The following is a 24,935-nucleotide window of genomic DNA, read 5'->3' as shown; positions in this document are numbered from 1 at the left end:
GCCTCCCTACAGATAGGGTGGGAAACACCCATCAAGATGTCCTCCTCTCAGAGGGAGAACCTCAAGTCTTGTACTGACTGCAAAGTTCCAGAAATATGGCATTCAATCTGATTTATTAGGTTATCCCTCTGAAAAAGAAAGATGCGGTTTTTAAAGTTCCAAAGCAGTCAACTAAGAAACAGCCTTTTTGGATGACACAGAACAATTTCATTTACTCCCATACTCCTTTTGCATTGTGTGTCTGCACCAGGCCCTCCAGAAATTTCTGCCAAGTACAAAAAGTTCTCCAGTTTTTCTCCAAGGCTTATAAGGACACCCACTTTATTTGCAACCCACTGAACTTGATGTAAATATTGAAATTTCTTGGCTTTGTTTCCAGTGCTTCAGAAGTGTGCCCAGTTCTGCCAATTCTGAATGAGTGACCATCAGTGTTCCCTCTAAGCTGAGCTAGTGTGAGCTAGCTCACAGTTTTTCAGCCTCTGGCTCACACATTTTTGTCTTAGCTCAGGAAGTATGGCTCCAGAGCAGACTAATTTATGCAGTAGCCAAATCACCCGCTCACAACTTTAATGCCAGCAGCTCACAAAATAGAATTTTTGCTCACAGGGCTACACAGCTTAGAGGGAACATTGGTGACCATGGAGTTTCTACAGTTCTCTCAAAAATGTAATATACTTCCAATAGGCATTTTACGTTTTCAACGGTTTCTAGAACTGCTAAAAGTAATTTGTGATACCAGACCACCTTTTCCTTCTTTTTTACAACCAGCACCAGTGCCAGGTCACTGTTTTCCAGATCCTCATGTAGCCCTACCAGTTCCATTTCTCCACCTAAAGATCTAAAGCAACTCTGCACAGTAACATATTCTAGGGTACGACAGGTAAACATACGTTTCCTGTATTTTAGGTATCCTGCAAAGAAGATATTTTTTCTGCAGTCGCCTCAGCTAAGGAAGCACATAAAAGGATGCTTACTTAGCTACATATTTTGATATTACTGAAATCCCTTAACTTCTCAAAACTTTTACATACTGGTCCCTTGTTTCTAGATCAGACTTGTTCAGTAGCACAAGTAGTTCCTTGAGGCCTGTGAACAGTTTATTATTCTTTACCAATACAGAAGAATGCATTGAAGAGTCTCCAACTGTATGGACATTTCTTCACATACTGTTCAAATGGAGTCCATTGATGGAGTAATAGCAGCATCACTACATTTTTTGTGACAAAGTGATTTATTGTGATATTTGAATGGATCATGGTTGAATGGTCCCATGCAACTCCAGAAAGCTTTTGATACTTTGTCAGAAACTGAAGAGCATGACACTGGCACATCACAAATTGCAGTTCAAGACTACGAGTCATGCTACAGCCACACACACCCTTCTAGCCCTAAGATCCTGCTGCTTTAGGTCTACACCAGGATTTTTTGAGATGCTTTGTAATTGCTATCTGCAACCTAATATAAATTCATGAACACATGAAGTTGTTTTTACTTTGAAGCTGTGGTTGTGTAACTTCAAAAGGTTTGTCCTTTTAACAATTTTTTTCAGCAAAGACACGGGTTTTACAGGAGCTTTAATACTGAAAGTCTTCTATGGCCCCGGTCACACGGAGAATTAGGCATACTAGAGAGACGGAAGATAGGCGGATTTTTTGGGCGCGATCTCACCGCCACATCTGGGAAGCGTAGAGCTCCCATGGCTTCCCGCCGAAGATGCAGGGTAAAAAACTAGTACCTCGGAGGTACTAGTTTCCGGAAACTGCAGGGCAAGGGCGGGTGTCTGATCGCATTTCCGGTGGTAGTTCCGGCGCCCGCCCATGTCCCCTCGCAAAAAGGGTTTTTTCCCCAAGTCTCCATGGATGCGCACAAGCACCCAATGGAGCATGCGCACATTTCAGTTTTAAAAAACCCCACAACCCCGTTTGCTGCGCCGCTCCACTTTTTTGCCGCTTCGTGTGATCGGCACCTCCCCCATAACCACGGGAACTCGACGGGATCTCAACCCGACACCTGATCGCGCAGTCGCACGTTAGTTTGCTCCAGGGCAAACAGCCACGCCTCCCCCCCCCCCCCCCCCTTTTCTTCCTGCCCGTGTGGCCGAGGCCAATAAAAAGTGAAGAAATTTAAGTTAAATTTTTATTTTAACTAGTTATGTGGGCTATTTTGAAAAAATACTCCAAGTATGTCACAAGTTAAGAAAAATGTGACGAAATCTGGCCTGATCTGTACACTCTATTAAATTTGGGTTTTGATTGTACCACAAAACTTACATATGATACATGAGCTTGCTATAAACACGAAGCTTATGCTGTTAAAAGGGCCAATACAACACTTAGTATAAATTCCTGTCCAAAAAGAATATATTACAAAAGTGAAAAGGAACAACAAGCTTTCCAAGAACAAGGAGTTCTCTGGCACCTTGAAGAATAACAGTTCAACAGCAAGAATACTAGAATCTACTTTTTCCAAATCCAGTTCTTCCAGGTAAGAGAAGATGTCACTGCTTGTCAGCAGACTACACTCTTTGCATGCAGATTCACAGGTTCACATGCCAGCATCTCCCAGCTAAAAGGATCTTGAGTAGTGGAGCTGAAAACAATATATGGTTAAAACTGGGGAGGTACAACGCCAGTCAGAGTACATGAGCCTGAGCTAGGTGGATTAATGGTCCAACTCAGTGTAAGGCAGATGCTATGCACAGTTAAATGGAATTAAGCCCCATTACGCCCATATGCATAGGATTAGATTGACCGCCACTGAAACTCTCTGGACAATGGGTCTGGAAAAGCTTTTCAGTGGGAAGTCAGTAGCAATTCTGACTGCAGTTTTTTTAAAAGAAAAAAAATCTCTACCTTCACCTGTCTGGTGGAGGTAAAACAGGATGTAGAAGAGCAAAAAGTGATTTTTTTAAAAAAAAAAAGAATGGTTGCTGCAGCTCTCATAGCCCTATTCTGAGCAGAATTGGGCATGCTTAAGTACATTCAATTCAGTGGGCCTAACCTTCATAGGACCAGGGCTATAAGACCTGCAAAGAAAGCATTAGCTGACTAGGTGTCTGTGTGTGAAAAACATCCTGCTGGCACGTAGGGCAGCTATTTTCTGGAAGACCGTTCCTGTACTTCAGATAACCAAACATGAACAGCAGCAAGTTTTCAAGACTTTAGTAATCACATTTTGTGAAATTTGTAACAAAAGATGATAAGCTGTCCACTGTTTAACATTGAACACTTGTCATGAGTACATAAAACCCTCTGTGATGTTGGCCAAAGAGACAGGGCCGCAGAGTGATATGCCTGTGAATGATCAATTGGTTTGCTGTAAAAAGGCAAAATTTGATGTTGTTCAAAAGGCCTCCATTTTGAATGGATGAGCCAAAATTAGAATCCTCAATGTACAGAAAAAAAACCTCTAACCTCCTTTGTAAACTGTTCCTTGTGTCAATCATGAGGCTACATTGAAAATTTCTTCATGAAAACATCCTGCATCTCCCAAAGACATCAGGAGGCAGCCATCTTTCAAACCCACGGCAAATGGCCATGGCTCAATGCTAGAGCAACTGTTTGGAATGCGGAAGGTCCCAGGTTCAATCTTCAGCATCTTCAGTTTAAATAATCAGGTGGTAAGAAAGTAAGAAGAGCCTGGAGAATTGTTGCCAGGTCAAAGTAGACAATACTTACTTAGATGAACCAATGGTCTGATTCAGTATAAGACTGCTTCATGTCTTCAGAAAATATTTCACACTAATCTGCCATAAACACAAGGGGCAGCTTATTCCTGGAATACCTGACTTGCCTGTCTTAATCACTGATGAAACTATGTTGTTGCATACACTAGAACCTCTTGTATCAAAGACTATTCAACAGCAGATTAAATATACATGCTTCTGAAATAATTTGAAACATTGGAGAACTTGATGCTGTCCTCTCTTACTCCCAAAATCTACAGTCTGGGACACAAGATCCATGCAAACTTACAGTATGCAAAGCTTTTTTTAAAATAAATAAATAAATAAAGCACTAGAGTTTACTGAGGCTTGGTAATTTGGGGGCAAATGACAGAAATAGAGACCACCACTTTTAAGAAGCTCCTCTTTAAGAAGGTCTTTGTTGGGATAGAAGGGCTTTTTTAACATCCTTTTGAGTTATCAGCAGTAGTGTCTTCACAGCATAAAGAAGCTGATCCTACTAGTTTTCTTTTGCTTGCTTTTTTGCATGCTGCTCAGAATGGAAGGAAACCTCCATCTGAACCATGGATTCCAATAAGGCAATAACAGCTATGTATACATTTGGCTACTGCCAACATATTCAGTACTCTGTACATATTCAGTACAGAGCTCAGTACTGAGGAAAAAGATGTACTTAGTTGAATTTTGAGGCTCCCAACTTGCCCGCTCTTTTCTGCCCCATACCATATCCTAATATTGATGGGATGCAGCATCTGTTTGAACATTTCTTCGAACACAGAGAAGTGCCTGAACACAGAGATGCCATTCATACAGATGTTCTGTTATGAAGTGGCCCACGATAACAAGTCAGGTGTGCTCCCCCTGCCTCAGTGCACCAATTCATCATACTAATGCATGACCATTCCAGCCTTCTGTGCAATATAACCAATGCAATTAAAGTAATTGCACTCACTAAACCCTCACACACACCTCACAGAGGCATCACTTTGGCAGTTTCAGTGAACAGCTCTTCAGTACATGAAGAACAACACAGAAGATGATGATCCTGTCAACTGGGGCTGGAAGACAGGAGAAGAGGAGGAACTTAGAAATCTGTGGAGTACTTCCAGGAACTGCATAAAATAACAACGAAATTTATATGGCAAGGGAAGAAACCTAGAATAAAATTGAAGGCTTTACAAGACTTTAAAGAGAATGCGGACTTTGGCCTACCAGACTGGGGAACTTACTATAAAGCATGTGAATTGACGTGGATTGGAGAATGGATAACAACTGAAAATACTAGACTGTTAAAACTTGAGGGACATGATTTAAAGCTAGGATGGCATGCCTATATTTGGTACCAAAAAGTGGATAATCACAAATATTTTAGAAGCCATCTGATAAGGAAAACATTGCTGCCACTATGGGAAAGAATCAGACATAATATTAAGTGGTACATAACTCTAGAGAAATTAACCAAAATGTACCCTGGAATGTTTGATAAGTGCTGGAAATGTAAGATAAGGGTGGGGTCCTTCTTTCATGTTTGGTGGAAATTTAAAGATGTGATGATATATTGGAAAAGGGTTAATGAAATGTTGCAAAAACTATGTCTGACACGGATACCATTTAAACCAGAAATGTTTTTGCTTAATATTATGCCTGATGTAAAAGACAAGAAAGTTAAGCACTTAATTATACATGTAGTTACAGTAGCAAGAATCACCTAAGCTAGGTATTGGAAGAAACCAGAGATACCAACAAAAGATGAACTCTTGACAAAAATCTTTGAAATAGCGGGAATGGATACATTGACAGACTCGTTGAAAGATCAAAGTAAACAAAATGTGAAAGAAAATTGGACACTATTTTATGAATGGGTGAAAAGAAACTGTGGAAAGGAAGATCATGAATAATGGATTACAGTTATTATAACCTAGGATAAATGTAATTTGAACTGTAAAGAATATGTACTTTTACAAGAACCATAATAGAATATTTTAGAGACTGGTGTGAGCGCTTACAGATTTAGAAAGTATATAAATGAAAAGAAGTATGGAAACAACGGTTCAAGATGGAAATTTTAACAGCTATTATTTAAGCTCGATAGAAATTCCCTTGATGTCTTATCCCCTTCCCTCCCTAAATGTCTTATATAATTAGTGAAAATCAAATATATATTTTTAAAAGAAATCTGTGGAGTACTGGGGCTGGAAGACAAGAGAGGAGGAACTTAGAAATCTGTGGAGTACGCAGTCTCCATCTTCTCAGAACCTTTAACAGTTCGTTTCTCATAATCGCAAGGTTCACTGCATTTGGTACGAACACATAAAACTGGTCTTTGGTGTACTTTGCTTCATGTGTATGGAAGAGAAACAACAACCCACTTTAGGTGCAAGAATACCTCTTTCTGTTATGTCTAGACAGTACATTTCTCCAGCACACAATCTGCACTACTATTAAATCTTGCTGATTTGTTCCAATGTATTGCTTGCTTAAAACAATGCTTTGTAATATTTTTACATTAAAAGAACCCGCTGGAACAACCATACCATATCCTAATATTGATGCATATCAATTTAATCCTTTAGCTTTCTTTGTTGCTTTCTTGTATATAAAACACTGAGAGCCAAAACCATTAGCTCTATATCACACACTCTCCACCCCTATCCAACACATGAATTTTCTGGTCCCTAAATATTGAGAATGCATCCCACTCACACTAATAAGAGATTAAGAGTTTCGGACATGGCACCTGACACGTCCTTCATATTAGGATGATTAATGTCAGGGTGGGGGTCATGGATGGGGTTACAAATGCTGTCCCCTATGATTTTTTGAATTAGGTCCTAATGTCATATGAAATTTGTGGCTGGTATCTGGAAATGCACTGCTTTGCATCTTGAGCACACTTTGACGACACAGTATCGGAAGAAAATTGGAGCAGCCAGCAATTCTTCAAGTGCAGAATTTACCTGATGGAAATCTTTGCCGCTACTTTTACCATCGCCACTGAAATCCACGTGCGAGAATAGGCAGCGTAGTAAATGCCTGTCTGCCTCGGGGCCGTGCCGATTCACAATCTGAGGAGGAAGGAAAGGCTAACATAAATAAAGCGAAACACCAGAACATTTGCAACTGAAGGAATTTTATGTATTAATACAGTTGAGGAAGAAGGGAAAACACTGATTTCCAAACCATGTAATTTCAGGGATGGCTCACCTGTCCGTCTGCCTCACAAACAAGGAAGTCATCCATGCAAACGTACTTCAACAGCACCTGCATATCAAATACTAATGACCTGTACAACTGAAGTGTTTCTCAAGCTGTTTACAACACCTTGGACAGCAAGCACTTGTAAGCCTACTTGGCTTTTGCTTCTAATGAAATGAACAGTCAGGCAGATTCAGTAGCCACTGCTAACAAGATGCCAATATGTTTCAACACGAGGCAGAAATCCTGGCCCAGTCACCAAGCTAGATTCTGACTGTGCTGCAAATCCTTTCTGCTACATAAAGTCAGGACAGAAGTGTTGTGCTTTTACATAGAACAAAATCATAGAATCACAGAGTTGGAAGGAGCCATACAGACCATCTAGTCCAACCCCCTGCCCAATGCAAGACCAGCCTACAGCATCTCTGACAAATATTCGTCCAGCCTCTTCTTGGAAGCTGTCAGTGAAGGGGAGCTAATCACCTCCCTAAGCACTCTCAAAGCACCTTTGAACCACTCTGACCGTGAAAAAGTTTTTCCTAATATCCAGCTGATACCTTTCTGCATGTAATTTAAAGCCGTTGCTTCGGGTCCTATCGGGTCCTATCCTCTGCTGCCAACTGGAACAGCTCCTTGCCCTCCTCCAAATGACAGCCTTTCAAATATTTAAAGAGAGCAATCATGTCCCCCCTCAGTCTCCTCTTCTCCAAATGAACATTCCCAAGGCATTTGGCCTTTCCTTGTAGGGCTCAGTCTCCAGACCCCTGATCATCCTCGTCAATCTTCTGCACCCATTGGGCTGAATCCTGATAACTTCCACTATAGGAAGGAGGGCAATTGTTGCCAAACCACCCCCTGCTGAAAAGCTCTAATTTGCCCCATCCCCTAGGAGCAGCATTATGGGGAAATCAATGGGTTGCAGTGGAATTCTAGTCTGCTACAGTAAGTAACTTCCGTTAGAAGTTGTTGGCATGCATCCAACAAACTGCCTGTTTGTGCTAAGTTTTCTGCTCATTAAAAGTACATGACACTTTGAAGTAGAGATTGTTCCGCTATCTTCAGATTGCCTAGAAAGTTCCAAATCAATCATATTCAGACAAGCTCTCACATATTCCAGTTGTCAATATCTGCCTGGTTTAACATAATGTCTGTATACACACTCACACAACTCTAAGAATTAATTAGACCACTCCTTTCCTTGTTAAGTGTTTCTCTGCTACAGCTATTACTATGAACTGACTTTCAACACCATACCATGCACATATGAAGAACAGATTTTAAGCTGCAGAATGAATAACACAGCAGCTATTGTCACTTCCAAAATTCATGCCAGCTTGAAAAGGCAGAAGGGAAACCAAGGACAGTGACAAAAACAGTGTCATTCCCGACTAGCGGGAATGACTAATGACTCCTGGTTCAACTAACAGGTCAAATATCCCATGAAGCCTGAGCTAACATTGTGTGAGCAGCAGTTTGGAAGGCACACAGGTTCCTCCCATTCTAGTAGTCCCCTTTGAACCCCAGAAATATCCATCTTTGAGGTGGGGTGGGTCACAGGACCTGCACAGAGGAATGACCACATGGGCTGGGGTGTTGCAATGAGGAGGAGGAGGAGGAGGAGAAAGGATGTGAAACTGGAGCTGTGCTTGCAGAACAGACTTAAGGAATGAGCTCAGTCTCCTTCCCTCTTCCTCTGTGGAGTGACCCAACCCATGCAGTGATTCCTCCACATGGTTAGATACAGCCTGGTAAAATTTATTTGCAATGTTGGGAGTGAGAACTGCTTGTACCCCAAACCCCAAATTTAGGGGCAGACCTAATAAGCCAAGCAATCGTCTTCGTACTGGCCAATAAGAGAACTACAGGCAAACCAAAACAATTAGCAGCAGTGCTTAGAGGTACCTGCAACTCCATCTGGCTTGCTTGCAGGAAGGAAGTAGGACGTGAAGAATTCAACATGAGTAACTGTTTATATATTTTCCAAGGCTACCTCTCAAGCCTGAAAGCTAGTCAGTGAAGGCTCCATTACAGAACACTCTGTAGGCTCTTGTTAAATTCAACAGAATGTTGAATTAGCGCTATCTTTTAAATATCCACCACTTACTATTCACAAAACCTGTGTTTAATATGTAGCATTTAAAGCCTCAGGGCAGGAACAAATAAGGTCCTTCAAATCAAGTTTTTAAACTGATTACCGTTTTCAGTTGCAAAATTCAAGCATTTCCATAATTGTAATTTGACCATTCAAAAAACAGAAGTGAGCTTTCCCAAGCTGACTGGGGAAAGCATGCATCTAGTGATGCAGCACCAGGGTCAAGAACATTTATGCCAGCACATTTGTTGGGTGATTTTTGTAGTTTTTCTCTACTACACACTGATACACACCCCATCCCCGGAATTTCCCCAGCTTAGCATGCACTATAATGCAAGCTGATTTACATGCAAACAAAATACATGACAACTTTGACTTGCCAGTAGACATGGAAAAGGCAGGCCACTTAATGCCCTGGCTCACAACTGTACTGTGCCTGAGTCAGAATGCCCGTTATCCACCTGTACCAGTGCAATTAAGCCAAGATTTCCAACCTAATCATGCAATGTAAGCAAGAGACCATCTCTTTAAAAAAATTATATTCATTACTGATCTTACAGTAACAAAATCCTTAACACCCTCTAATAAATATGAAAAAATTTTGGTTGTGACTATAACTTCTGTATTGTGATGTACCCATTTTAGCAATAACCGTCAACTCAAGATATCTGGTTCTGTTCATGCCATTTAACATTTTAAAGCATGCAACAGCACTATCATCATACAAGCCAATTTATTCTCAGAAACAATTCCCTTCACATGGCTAACAGCAGTACAATGGATACTGCCTTTGTTGCATTTAGGGATGGGCACGAAGCAACTGACACATCACAAATTTTGGGCAGTTCGTGAAGTGATGTTAGTGAACTGAAGAACTGGAACAAACTTTCACAAATGTTGATGCAGTTTGTGAAGGTTTGTGAAGAGCAAATTTCTGCTCTTTGGGAAAAATAGATCCCCATTGCTCAGGTATTTTGTTTAAATGGCTGAGAGCCATTTAAGCTGGTGCTTTCTGCTCCCCCCAAATCCCAGGGAGAACAGAAAGCAGGGAGCCATTTAAACCAAACAGCTGACCAGTGGGGAGCTCCCTGCTCCTCAGCTGTTTAGTTTAAATGGTTTTCAGCCATTTCATCCCCTACTTTCTGCTCACTCCCAAAAGCAGCGGGTAGCAGAAGCAGGGGTTTTAACTTTAAATGGCTCACAAACCGATACAAATCGGGTTGGTTTGCGAGCCAACTTCCCAGTTCGTATGGGTTTGTCATTCGATTCATGGTTCTGCCATGAACGATGAACTGAACCACAAAAAATGCTGTTTGTGCTCATCCCTAATTGCATTTACTCAAGCCTCTCTATGTTATAGAGCATCAGTTCATAGCATTTTTTCTAAACTTGGCCAAGGGTCATCTTTGACTGCCATGAAAAATGCTGTCTTCAACTGTAGTCTGAAAGACTGGTAATGATTCCTCTGAAGTTCCTCTCCCTAGCCACAGCCTCCTTAGTAGACCACATGCATTCCATGAATATATCAAAAATGGGCAATGCTTTGGCAGTCCTGGAGTAGTAGGAAGCTGCAGGTATATGCTGCAATATACCCGTGAAGCTTGTCCACATCAGTGAATAACCACAGAATTAATGGAACGTGTTGCAAGTTGGACAGAATGGCAACCACATCAGGGTTTGCTGGTCTGACCCTCATCTCCTAGCGTCCTCTGTGTACAGCATCGCAAACATACAGAATCAAGTATCCGCTTTCTCATGCCAACCTGACTCAACACAGCTTTTGTCCTCTCTGTCAGGTTAACTTAATGCTTGGAACTCCATGGTATTTTATATCTGCATTATTAATTGAAGTAACATATTCTGCTAGCAGCAAATGTGGAGCTGCTCAGTTTTGTTGACAAGCAGTAGCTGTGCCAGTAACTTGGCATCCATGATGGGGCAACTCTCCACCTCAAAGTTTTCTTTTTTGCACTCAATACTTTTAGGCTGTGACATGGGCTAGCCATACTATACTTAACCTATCTACCTGTCACAGGTGTTGCAAGACAGTCAGAAAGTTGAACTAATGTACAAATATTCACTGAAAATATCCAAACGATGATAGTGTCATCCCGTATCATGGCAGTCACTTTTATGGCTGCATCTGCAAGTTATACTAGAGCCTTGTTGCCAGATTGCATTTCACTGATTGGGACAAAAAGGTGAGGGTGTGGCTAATTTTCATATCAGGAAAGACTTCCATCTTGGGACTTGGCATTGTATATACACCTAGTCAACAAAATTCTGTAATCCTTCAGTTTTGCAACACTGCCATTCTACCTTAGAGATTTCTTTCTGAAGAATAATAGCTTGTTCTTCTGTATTGGTTCTGTAACTCACTCCACTGTCCTCTTTAAGAGGCCATATTGCTCCTGTGTTCTTATTTGACAACTAGAAATAATGCCCGTTGCGGAAATAAATACAACGGGATCTAGAAAGAGGCTCTGGGAGAGTGCTCTGGCTTTGGGCAAACAGTGTCAGTTTCCTGTGGCGACCTCAGCAGGGTTTAATGACAGAGTCCACTGTTTTCTCCAGAGGGACTGATCTCTGCTACCTGAAGAGCATTTGTATGTTTGAGTTATCTGTAGCCCTCACCTGGAGAGTGGTAACCATTGTTACCCATTCTCCTCTCCCCTATGAGGTATGTTATGCAACTGAAAATCCCAACTGCCTTGCGGGGGGGGGGGAGTTTGAGGTGTGGAATGGACTGAAGTCCAATCAGCTTCCATATGCAAAAGACCAGGTTGTCGCAGCAGTTGTGGTGTGGGCGGGACCCGGGCTTTGCCTTCTGATTGGTGGCGATATATGCTGAGGAGCAGTGCCATCAGCCATACACTAAGGGAGTGCATTTTAGAATTAGAACTTTGGCACCCACTATTCAATTATATATAAGGAGAGATACCCGAGTCATCAGAGCCCAATGTGAATTGTTGAGAAGATCAAGGCTACTCACAGAAGACATACATTACCTTTTACAAAGATCAACCAAAAGGTCACAAAATAATGTGCAAACTTCTTGAGTTTTCTAGAACTCATCAAAAGGCTGTATGATCAGTACAAAAAGGATACAGCCAAGGCCACACTAACACCCATGGAGTTCACTGGACAAACAATTCCAGGTACTTTGTGAAGTTTTATTCTTGACCTAATCCTACAGCAGCAGTATACAAAGTGCCCAATACTGAAATGGGAGTTGCTCAACTTCCAGTTTTATAAACCTAGCTATGAAACCCAAAGCAGCTTCCCCGTATTATAGTTCCACTCCGTGTGCTTGATTTGCGGGGCAGCTGCTCTGTGGTTTGGTTTGGGCATGCCTGGCTGTCAAATGATATGCCACCTTGCTTAATAATCAACATACAACTACAGTTGTCTGAACAAGACCTTCAAGGCAGTCTTCCTAAGATTCTGAAACAATCCAAACAAGATCAAGAATTTGTTCTCACTGAGACTTCCAGAAAAGTTCCACTGGATTCTTTTAACTAAACCAAACTGCTGTTTTCCCATGGTAAGCCCTGTAAGCATTGCTAAAGCTGGGGTCATATGTTTTCAGCAGTCTTTACCATGGTCTTGGAATGCTTTGCCATGGCAACACTCACCTCTTCCACACCGGATCTTCAGTAACCAAGTAGCTCAAGCCAGTCTCCTATCATCCCCCAATTCTTGCCCAGTGAGGGAAGTACATGGGTTCAGGACACTGAGAGAGGCTTAAGAGGCATTGAGAAAGACATAAGAAGGGAGTAGATAGTCATCAGGCTGGAGACTATAGTATGAAGTTCACTGCAGGCCTGAACCAACAGATTGTGGATCCTAGCCACGTATTACCCAGTGACAGCCAGTGTGGTGTAGTGGCTCAGGTGTTGGACTAGGATCTAGGACACCCAGGTTCAAATCTCCACTGCCATGAAACTTACTGGTCAACACTAGGCCAGTCACACACTTACTCCACCTAATGCACCTCACAGGGCTGTTCCAAGATAAAATAGAGGCCAGAATGATGCATATTGCACTGAGGTCTTTGAAGAAGACCAGGACAAAATGTACCAAGTAAATGGTGAATGGTTGTGGCTCGATGGATGAGCCTCTGCTTTGCATGCAGAATGTCCCAGGTTCAATCCTCGGCATCTCCGGTTATAGGTTCAGGCAGGAGGTGATGTGAAAGACCTCGGCCTGAGATCCTGGAGAGCTGCTGTCAGTCTGAGTAGACAATACTGCCTTTGATGGATCAATGGTCTGATTCAGTATAAGGCAGCTTCATGCATAATAAAAAAAGTGCACAGTTCAGGGCTCAGACTGAGAAACCCCCACGCTATAGCATATAATCATTAATCATATTTGCAGCAGCATAAAATTCAGGACTGAAGCTGTTTTAGTAATGCTTAGAATGAGCATAAAACAGAAGCATTCACTTGTCACCCTCCCACCAACCATGGGAAAATGCTTACTAGACTGCAGGTCAAAAAACGTTTAGCATAGATCAACATACAAGCAAGCCAAGTTCCATACTCTTAACCAGGAGCACACGATTTAACACCTAAATGCCCTGCTAACACAGGGAACCACGGCAGTAAGCCATGCAAGTGCTTTTGTGATCTGCGAACAGCAAACTGAATTCAGTCTCCAAAGAGCAGTCTAAGTAGACTGAACGAATGTGGGGACAGAAACAGCAGTGAGACTAGCAGAGCCAAAAGCCAGTGATCAGAATACAAACTACAAATAGGGAAGTTGAAAATAATTTTTGAATTTTGAGCTGAATGTAGTAGGTGCTTTATTATACTAAATCAAAAGGCAAAGAAAATGCAGAGAGAGACAAAAAGAGTTGTGACCAATCACAGTGAGAAAGGGTGGAGCCGAGCAAAGAGCCATAAACTGCCTATACCAAATAAATCCTCTGCCCCCTCCCCAATAGAGATGTCGCATCCAAGGATTCTATCCCAGCTGTAGAAAGAACAAATAGTTCATATCCGCTCATGGCTGTTATCATTCTGGCAACAACTCTAGGGAGCACAGCTGGGCTCGATGCATAAGCACCTACTGAGGCAGACAAACCAGGTTGTCCTCCTGGCCTAAAACATGAAGCTCAGCTGCTGACAATGCTGTGAAAAGCAAGGTGGTCTGAGGCTTGGATGGCCACCACTACTGATGTGGCATTTTAACAAGCATCTTGGATAAACCTACTGAGTTGTTTTAGGTACACTACAGTCAAATACAGTCCTCTGTTGGTGCTGTCAAGAAAACACGATCAACAGCCAGAGAGTTCTGGGATTAAAAATGAGTCTGACAGCCATAACAACTGCTTGTGTTTGGTCTCCACTCTATTGGGGGAAAGCAATACAGATGTGTCCAGGAGCTCAGGACTGATTTCCACTATCTCCCAACACTGCACGCCATCAAACTGGGAAGTGCAGTCAACAGCCAACAGGCATAATCAAATGACAGCAATAATGATGCCAGCCCTCACTTCATGTACAGATTATTCTTGTGGGTGGGGCAGGGCAATAGCTAGTAATGGTTAGAGAATTAAAGTAGGATCTGGAAGGCCCAGGTTCAAATCTCCCCCTCCTTGGAAACTTGCATGGTGACACTGGGGCAGGCACCCTACATCACAGGCTGCTGTTGTGAAGATAAAGTGGAAGAGAGGAGAAGAATGCTGTATGCCCTTTTAGGAAAGTGAACTACAGATATTTAAGTAAATACAATGGAATGCACAAGAACAACTTTATGCTCTTTCATGTAGTCCAAGAAGTCCAAAAATAATCACTTTAGGGACTCCAAATGAGCACTCCTGTGACAATCCAGGGAAACTGTGGCTGAGAAGAGCGATTCAGATCCTTAACAAAAAAAACCCTACACATATTTGAAATTAGATACAGGCAGGGGGTAAAAAAGTACCTGGTGCCTTATTGAGTAATGAAGTTTCTGAACTGCCACAAGAGGGGAAGAACAATGCACAACTATCCAAATAATGTCATAGTCTGACCATTGGCAAAGGGGTTCTGCAGTACAATATGTTGCTACTTATTTCATTTTCCCTTGGGCTGCTTTCCACTCACTGAGAAGTGACTTGCACTTGAGTGCACCATGCTAGCTGTCCCACTTAGAGCTTCTCATATCTCCGAGTCTTCAAATAGGAATATTTCATGGAAATGTCTGATCTGTTGGTACTGCTTCCCAACCTTAACCCACAATGGGCAGGAACTGCACTCCAAAGGTTAACTTGCTGCAGTATCTTTATAAGTATTCTCACCATGATTTTCTCTCCATGCCCATTAGAAGATTCAAAACATTTTAAATTACTTTCATGCAGAGAGGATAAAATCAGGGTTCCATGATGTCCTCTTGCATTAAGCATCCAAATGAAACTGTTCCAAGAAGTCATCTAGAGATTTGAACTGAGCTGTCATCAATAGGCTGGTAATACCAGACTCCACTTCTGTTTTGTGTCATGTGAGACAGTGGATGTTCTGAATAGGAGTCAAGATGGTAATGGACTAGATGAGGACATTGTGTAGAGCCAGTGTGCTGTAGTGGTCAGACTAGCAGGGGTGTCAAACATACAGGCTGGAACTGGCCCGTCCAGGGCTCTTATCCAGCCCGTAAGGAACAGGTCATTACCTTTACTGCCAGATGACAGAGGCTCTGCATTATGTTCCTGTATACTGTGCCAGTGCTAACAAGGAATGGACGGTGGAAGTGGGAGGGTGGGCATCAGGGAGGTACATTAAGGAAATAGTGTAAAAGTGTTAATGTTTTAAGCATGTTTGTATTTTGAGTTTAAAAAATCACATCATTAATTGGGTTTCCCTGTGTCCTTTATAAAGTTTATATCTCTATTATCTATTACATTTTATGGCACATACAGTCTGACAGTGACATATTTGCCAGATCCGGCCCTCATAACAAATGAACCTCTGGGTTAGAGCGTCAGACTAAGATCTAGAAGATCCTGGTTCAAATTCCACTCCGCCATGAAAGCTTGTCTCACAGGGCTGTTGTGGGAATAAAACATAGGCAAGGAAAATGATGTAAGTAGCCCAGGTCCTCATTGGGGAGAAAAGCAGGGTATAAATGAAGTAAAAAATTTTAAAAATGAAAACTGAAGCTTGGGGACACTTTTATACCCGAGCATACAGAGAGAGGCTTGGATTGCCGTGCTCTAATACTGGCAGTGTGCCTGTTGCAGCTTCTCCTGGGTACGATCTGTCTACAGTTATCCATGGTCTTGCCACATCCAAAACAAACAAACTACTGTAACATGATCTACTTGGGGTTGACTTTGAAGCTGTTCACAAGTTTCAATTAACAATTCAATTACCATTTTCTGCTTGGCATAGGGAGCACATCACCCTAGTCTCCAACGAATGCCATTAGCTGCTTATACACATCCTGCCACAGTACAGGTTGTCCTGTTTAGAAGTCTCCACGTTCTAGGTAAAGGATCACTACCTTCTATACAAATCTACACAGGGACTTCAATCTTGTCTCAAGTCAGGAGGCTGGGTGCTACAGACAGAACCTCCTCTATAATGGCATCACAAATGCCCACAACTATCCACCAGGTACCTAGCCTGCAGAACTTCAAGTGCCTGGTTAAAATTTCTGTTTACTCAGGCATTCGTTTTGATGTTGCGCCCTTCCCCTTCCCTCTGTATATGTTTACTCTTACTAATTGGATGCTGGGCTATATATGTTGCAACTTTGAATGAGATGCTATAATTCAAGATCATTATTATTATTAACTATCTAAAACATTTTAAGTTGAGAGGTAAGATACAAAAAATGTAAACAAACTGCATTTGTAGCTATAAAACGCACAAAGCCACAATCTTCACAGAAAATTAGGACTCCCAAAAAATACCCATAGACTTCTCAAATTATCTTTATTAAATGTTCTTAACTATTTAGGCTTCTAATGGGCAGGGAAATAAGAGCAAGCAGTGCAACGCTACTCAGCCCAATGTACTGATTTTATTACATTGATATACAGCTTTTCTTTCACCATGGCATTCAAAGATGTTTGGGGGGGAGGGGGTCCGTCATTCAGAGTCAGACCTGATGAGTTTCAGCAAGGCTGCAGAATTATGTGACTTCCAATCAAGCCCTAGGAGTAATCTGCGGACAAGCCAGTGATGATCTAGAAGTCCACAAGGCTGAATTCTTTAATACATACATCAGGAAAGGCAACTAAACAAAGTTGTCACTCTAGAGACCAAGCTAAGCAAGTAGGAGACAAGAATACAAATGATATAAAATGAGCTGGAGATACCCCTTCCACTTTTGCATTCCCTACTTACATGTTGTATTTCTTGCTGGCTGGCTCGGTAGTTTTTCTTGGTTAAATTGTCCACCAGGTAGCTGATTTGAGACAAGGCCAGCGAGAGCGAGTCAAGATTCATTGCTGGTTGGGGCGGAAGCAGGCGGCCGAGCCCGGCGCAAAATCACCATTATTCCCCTTTAGTCACCTCAGAGACAGGTTAATTTTTTCCAGTTAGCGTATGTCTCAATTTTTGCTATGTCTTCAGCTGTTTTTTCCCAGTGTTCTCACTCCGTTCTGAAACATGGCACCTGCAAAGTAACACAGCACAGTTCTACATTACATTTTTGTGAAACCATTTACAAGAAAGATTGTACCACGCAGGCAACTGACATTCTGAGCCACACACTTTGCTCCTTCTTGTTCTGGCGAGTCCCTTTCAAGACATACTACTCAGATTTGGAGTAAATTTTTACAGCTCAGGGCTGCCTTTCTAATTGGTTAAAAAATGGCGGAGAAGCAATAAAGAAGCAGGTTGGTTTGAATTTTTTTGGGGGGGGGTGGCAGTGGTATGACAAAGGACAACTGGAAAAGTAAAGCAAAAAGGAAGACTTGAAAGCAGCAGCATCTTCTAGTACTGATTCTGACTAGGAAATACCTGCAAAAGTCTACTACAGCTGCACACTACAAGACAGACCTTAGCTATATAAAATAAGCAATGTTTTATATAAGAATATCAAAGCAACTTAGCGTGCACCTCCTACGTGCATTATCTACTCTATTCAGTTTTTAAACTTAATTTTAAAAGATTAAAAAGAGGTTTTGTATTTTCATGGCCGTATTTTATAACCACCACTACTACAAAACCTGGCCTAAATTCTTCCAATTCTTGCAATCTCATGAAAGCTATGACAAAAGGTTGTAGAATATAAATAAATACAGGGATAACCATAGTTGTCATCACCATAACAAAAAAGCTAACCTCCAACCCTAACCTAATTTCTCCCCAATTTCTTATAATTTCATTATTTCTTTCAAAAGCTCCATTAAAGTCAACATTGAAGGCAATAAAGAAAGCAACTGGCTAAAAATGAATTAATCCATGGTAGTTAACATATAAACAAGCAATGACAAGAACTTCATGAACACACTCCAATGTGAAATGCTAAATAAATTTTGTACATCTGAGGATCCCCAAGAGATGCTACAATAAAATAATTCCTGAAAATATTAGGTACCAGAATGAAATATCTAGGTACCATGGATTTGTCAAGCTCTGGGGAAGACGATACTGAACTTGACACACCAATGGTCTAACTCATAAGCCTGCTTATGGTAGGTTTAAGAAATCACCACAGAAGTTTAAAAGATTGTCAGTACTTCTGTTTGGCCTACCCAATTTGCTTTGGCATTCCAGTTAACACATTTGTAGACCAGCTGTCCACTATCAACTTCCTCCTCTGTGTCAAAATTATTTAACATAGTTCTACATTCACTGCTAAAAGCTATGGTTAAAGGTAAAGGTTCCCTTGCTCGAAAGCCAGTCGAATCCAACTCTAGGGTTGCGGTGCTCATCTCCGTTTCAAAGCCGAAGAGCCAGCGCTGTCCCAAGACGTTTCCGTGGTCATGTGGCCGGCATGACTAAACACCAAGGCGCACAGAACGCTGTTACCTTCCCACTGAAGTGGTACCTATTTATCTACAACAATTTCTTGCTTTCGAACTGCTAGGTTGGCAGGAGCTGGAACTAGAGACAGGAGCTCACCCTGTCTTGCGGCACCCGGGTCTTGAACCGCTGAACTACTGACCTTCCACAGCCTGCAGTTCAGCGTCTTAACCACTTGAGCCATAGCATTAACACATGCAGCAAATTCCTATGTAAACACCAGGTGGCTTAAGAATATGTAAACCAGTGTCACAGCAGTGATAAAGCCACATGCATGTATTTACCAGCAGCATGTAAATGATAACAAGCAAGCATGAACAAGCAGCATCCGATCCCTCTGGGACTTGCCACCATATTATGTCCAAAGAACACAAAGCAAGCCACAAGCAATGGACAATAATATAATCAGCATGCTTCCTGTATGATCCTACTAATCAACTAGCTGTGAAAGAAACAATTAACAACTTGAACTTGAAGTTTGTTAGAAAAACATGATGTGCAGCTACATCTGTAACACTAGAACAAGTTGAAGTTGTGACTTCCTTCAGCTACTGGCAGCTATATGAAAGTGCAAAGACTTTAGGTTATCCACGGTCAGCAACACATTTATATTAAGAATGAAAATAGGATGACTTTAACGGTACGGCAGGCATGGAGATCGGTATGTGCCTGTTCACCTATGGAAATAACAAGAGTTCACTGCTTTTTCATGCTCACACTGGTCACAGGGGCTTGCGCAGCAGCAGGTATTCTGCTGCACAACTCAACAAAAATGTGCTCCTGCACACTACAGTGATCACAGCAGCCTGTATTCTGGCAGCAACATAGCATAAATAACTGGACTACTCAAAGCAAAGCTATATTTGCCACAGCTACACCTCGGCCACCAATATAGTATATACATGGTATGAAACCAATGTAAGCTTTATACACTAAGATATCCTAAAATACATCAGGGCTAATCTCAGAGCATTGCAAAAGCTGCTTCCTACACACACTACATTCAAACTCAAACTTAAACAAAACAGTGTGCTCTCTCCAACACAAGCAAGGTGTATGACACAGCTTGCAAATCAATTTACACTATATTGCATTTGAACAAGAGATGATTCAGAACTAGCTTGTCCCATGTTGTGAAGAGAAGCCGCTAATTACATCTTGTTAAATGCTCAGAAAACAAGCATTAAAATACTACTACCAAGAAAAACCAGCCAACATGACATACTGGAGGATTACAGCAAATATGTTTAGCACTATCTAACCTGAGCAAAAGGTAGCTTTAATCAATATATACAATTATGGATTGTCTGTAGGTGACTGAGCATAGTCTTTTAATTACACTCTCAGCAGCAGAAACACATTTAGAATATTACACAACAAATCACACATGGTATGCTAAACTACTCTACAATTAAAGGTAACTTCAGGGCCAGTTAACATTAGGGTTAGGGATTTTGCTAACAGGAGGTAGCCAAGTATCTAGATCCTAAGTTGGTGCAAGAATTTAAGGCAAACTGCTTCCTGTTTACAAAGCAGATCAGTGCTCATTTCACCCTGAGCTCTTACAATCCAAGTTTACTCATCAGCCTGTAATTACAAACTAGAACAGCATCTTCCAAGGTATTTTTCTGTAAATTGATAAGGACTAGGGTTGAATTGCGAAGGACTTGCAAGTACCTTTTAAACACCTGATCTCCAGCTGATTATCTCTACACGCACCTGTGGTGTTGTGAGATCAAACTGATTTGCTGCAGACACTAAATATCCATACTTTGAAGTCACGGCTGTTATTTACTAGACAGCGTTTCTTTATAAACCGCTTTTAACATTTCTGGGAAAACATGGTAATGAATTTACAGAAGTAAAATGTCCCATTCCATACAACCAAGCTAACTTATGTGATCAGGATAAGGCCATGCATGAGTAAGTGGAATAGTGGGGCACAGAGCCACCTTCCCCATTGAGATCCTTTGACCACCTTCCCCATTAACAAACTGGTTACTCCATTACACATTTTCTTTTTTTAAGCATGCACATACTGTTATAAAAAAGTTCACACTGTAGCAATGCTCACAACTGCAACATGGCTACCCATCTTGAACTAACTGCAAGTCTATGCAAACTTTACCACATACTGCTTTAAGTACTTAAAACATTTCTTCTGCCCCAGTCACACGGCAACGGGAGAGGCACGGATGGAGGGCGGATTATCCGGGCGCAATCACACCCCAACATCTGGGAAGTGGAAGGAACCCATTGCTTACCGGCGACAATGCACGTTAAAAAAACTAGTACCTCCAAGGTACTAGTAAACGTTTGCCATGGGCTGCCTCTAGACGCCCGTGGTGTGATCGTGCCGGCGTGTGGCATTCCCCTCCGGTCCCTCATTTACCCGCCGGCGTCGAGGGAAGGACTCGTGGTGTGCCGCTGGCGCGTCTGATCACGTAATCGCAGATCAAACTGTGCCGGGGCAATTAGCCACGCCCCCCCCCCCCCGCGATATCCGGCCCTTCAACACTTTTCTGCAGTAATAGCACACCAAAGAATTCACTGCTGGTGAACAAAGATGTCATTTATGTACCTGTTTTTTGTTGTTATATATACATATGTATCTTGTACATATAAATCCATGCCTTATGAACAAGGATTTCCAATATGGCAGTCAACAGTAGAGAAATGGAATATGGAAGTCAAAGTCTACCCATATTAGCAATGCTAATGGGACATGCAATAAAGCATTAATCTACAATGTCATTGATTACAGTAACTTCCTGCACCCTTGTATTAGCCATTTAACATGGGCCAGTCAATTGAATGTTAGGTCTATAACTCTAGCCACTTTGAGACACATGGGGAATGTGGTCACTGCAAAGTTCTTCTTTATTTATCTTCAAGATGGCGCTTTAGTCGTTTATATAGGATTTTAGATTTTCTCACTTCAAAGAACATGCTTCTATAAGGTACAACTCAGGGAACTTACAACAATACACATGAAAAGCAATCTAAAACAGGCAATTTCCAAGAAGTGTCAGGTGACAGAAATAAGGAGTAAAGAGTCTCTCAAGTGCACTGCTAGGCACTGGTTTGCTTTGAATGGACACACAAGCAAAAAACAAGTCAGCAGTGACTCACGAAAGCTCATACCCTGCCACAAATTTTGTTTGTGGACTCTTGCTCTTTTCTAAAGCAACAAACAAGGTGAGGGCAGCAGTACGAAACTGGTAGAAAACCTCATCTACCACATGCTCCCCCTCTGCAGTATGTAAACAGTATCAAACCTAACAGTGAAGGTTGGTACCTGCCTACAATCACACAAATGAAATCACAACTGTGACTGACATTAACCTATTTTAGACAGATATGGGAGATTTTGAACCACCCTGAAAAACTAAGATAGGTCAATGACAGCAAAGCTAAAACATTAATATAGCTCTGTAATCTACCTCCATACCAAAGAATTAGAAAGCAACATTTTTAGGAGCCCATGGAAACTTAGGAGATGAGACCTCTAAGCCTAAAATCCACCATAAACAAAATTCTAGAAGGCAGGGTTTAAAACTAGAATTGTTCAATGTGTAGAACAACCCTGCTGAGGAAGAAACTGCATACCTTTGTTAAATTATTCAATGCATCCAACAGGTACATATAAGCGATCAAGAGGACAGCAGACTTGGATTTTCAGAAACCTTTTGGCAAAGTTGCTCACCACAGAACACTTAGCAGATGTGATCAGATGGCATGCCTTTTCATGACCCAATAAAGAGTTAAGTTGCAGGGACTAAGAATGAGTTTTCACAAGAGGCGAGCAAGCAAGTAGTTGGCTACTCCTAAAGATAAAAGACTGGAAAAGATGCTATTTGTTTATAGACTAGAAGCCAAGATAATAACATTTTCAGAAGACACCAAATTATTTGTAATGTTCTAATCACAACCCAACTAAAGAATTCCAGATAGCTTCTCTAAACTGGATAAATGAGCAACAATAAACTGGCAGAGGAGATTCAATGTAAGTAAAAAGTGGTTGTCACCAAGGGAAAATATCCTAACTTCACACATAAGTCGACAAAGTCCAAACTGAAGGACTATAATGTAGTTTGCTGTGGCACTGAAAGAATGTTGTTCCTTGTAAATAATCGTTAAGGGACTAAAAATCTAACAGCATAATATGAGAATGGCTATAAGAATCTACTTTCAAAACGCTGTCCATCCTATCTCCAAAACCAGAAGTACCAGAAAGTTTCTAAAATTATGAATACTGTAGCAGTGAAATAGTAAAAAGCCCAGTGGCATCTTTAAGACTAACAAACTTGTAGCATAAGCTTTCGAGAAACACAATAAAGTTTGTTAGTCTTACAGGCACTACTGGACTTTTTACTATTTTGCAGCAACAGACTAACACGGCTAACTCCTCTGGATCTGTAGCAGTGAAGTGAGGTTTAAATATTAACACATACAGACTGGATATTAAAAGTAAAGAATCACATGTTGCTTAAGACCATCTAGTGGGGTCTGAATGAAAGACTTCCTGATTTACAGTCCTGTGTTCAGCACAGCAAACTTCAAAATTCTAGAAGGCAAAAAATCTCAGAAATTATCCCCTACATAGCTGATTGGCTTGAGTCACTCTTCATGAAACATTCAACTGAATTCCAGAGTCCATTCCCACAAGGTGTGGCAACAGTCAGGCCACTAGGGCCAAGCGGTTTGGAAAAGGGCTAACCAAGTTAAGCAGATCAAGGTGGGCCGCGTTAGCCCTGGGAAATAAAAGGAAGTTACTTTCTCAAAGGCACTCTTTCTCCCGTTCCTGTGAGCTTCCTTAGGAGCGTCTGGCCAATTGTACGAACAACTCTTTGGTCCGATTCGGGCCATTTCTGTACCCCAACTAGTAGCGGAAACCGGAAGGCAAAAGTGTCACTCCCGAACCTGAAAGTAAGACCTAGTGTGTAGAAAAGAGAGACACTGACAAGACCCGTTTCTGAGTGCGAGAAAACACTCATCGGTATAAGAAGCGTGTTCTAGCCATCCGCAAGCCCAGGTCCCCACAATGAATAAACAAAAACCTCGTTTCAAAAGATAGACACACACAGCTGCCGGCACTAGAGACGACCGAAAAGAGAAAACCAAAGAACGAAAACACATATCGAAGTCATACTTCTCCGCAAATACACGCTAAAGATTCTCAACGACCTGGGCGGGAGTGGGGGGAATTTGCAGCCTCAGAAGCGGGCCTTCCTTGCAACGGGCGAAAGCGTTGCCCGGCCTGCACCGCGCTAGCTCTAGGAACTCACGCGGCTGGACTGGTTGGTCGGGGCGGTCCGCGGAAACCCCCTCATAGGCCACGGTCACCCCGCCCGCCACCAGCGAATGGATAGACGGAGGGGCTGACTGATGGACCAAACCCGGCTGCGCTTGAGCGGGTGAAGGAAAGCCGCCGCGACCAACACGTGCTCGGGGAGGAACCCCCACACCCAAAACTCTCTGGCCTCCTCCTGAACACAGTGGGGAAACAAGCGCCAGAAAGAAGGAAGACGGGAAACCCGCGGCCACCGCCGCCCAGTCTCGCGCGCCAGCCGGCCCAGAGCTAAGCCGCCAGCCTCCATCCCTCCTCACCTCGGGCGGGCCAGGGGGCTGGGGGTGGGGGTCTCGAGGCCGAACCGAGCGCCTTCCGGTGCCTCTCGCGCTTCTCTAGTTACCTCCTTGGCTCGTTCCAAAACAAAATGGCGGCTGGGGTCGCGCGCTCACGTCGCGGCCTTTCTCTTCCCGTCTACCCCCGCGGCGCACGCATAGCGAGAGGGGGCGGAGTCTTCTGGCTGGGCCGGCCACTCGGGGTCCCACCTACGCGGAGGAAAAAAACTAACCAATCAGAACCCGGCCCAGGCTCGCGCTCGAACCCACTTCCTTCTTCAGTTGTGCCCCGCCCCTTTCCTCGCGCCAGCTTGGCTGCTTTTGCGCCTGCGTTCGCGGGGGCTGATTTACCCAATCCGTTGCTTGATGGCGGGGCGGGGCG

General features: G+C 42.4%; 1 protein-coding gene across 1 annotated transcript in view; it reads right to left on the bottom strand.

The window, feature by feature from the left end:
• The window catches only part of LOC107125682 (CCR4-NOT transcription complex subunit 1-like), a gene marked incomplete at its 3' end in the record, with an annotated part of 80,171 nt that extends 55,481 nt beyond the window's left edge, over nucleotides 1–24,690 (bottom strand). Inside the window, exons 1-3 of the mRNA XM_015429133.1 lie at nucleotides 24,622–24,690; nucleotides 17,303–17,573; nucleotides 6,643–6,750 (exon numbers count right to left, since the gene is read on the bottom strand). Coding sequence (XP_015284619.1) covers nucleotides 6,643–6,750; nucleotides 17,303–17,404 — 210 coding nt within the window. The remainder of the gene's footprint in view (nucleotides 1–6,642; nucleotides 6,751–17,302; nucleotides 17,574–24,621) is intronic.
• Nucleotides 24,691–24,935: the final 245 nt, after the last annotated feature.

Source organism: Gekko japonicus, unplaced genomic scaffold (assembly GCF_001447785.1).
Source record: "Gekko japonicus isolate JY-2015 unplaced genomic scaffold, Gekko_japonicus_V1.1 scaffold2256, whole genome shotgun sequence".
Lineage (NCBI taxonomy): Eukaryota > Metazoa > Chordata > Lepidosauria > Squamata > Gekkonidae > Gekko > Gekko japonicus.
The sequence above is the reverse complement of the archived record's forward strand: the minus strand, read 5'-3'. Positions and strand labels throughout refer to the sequence as shown.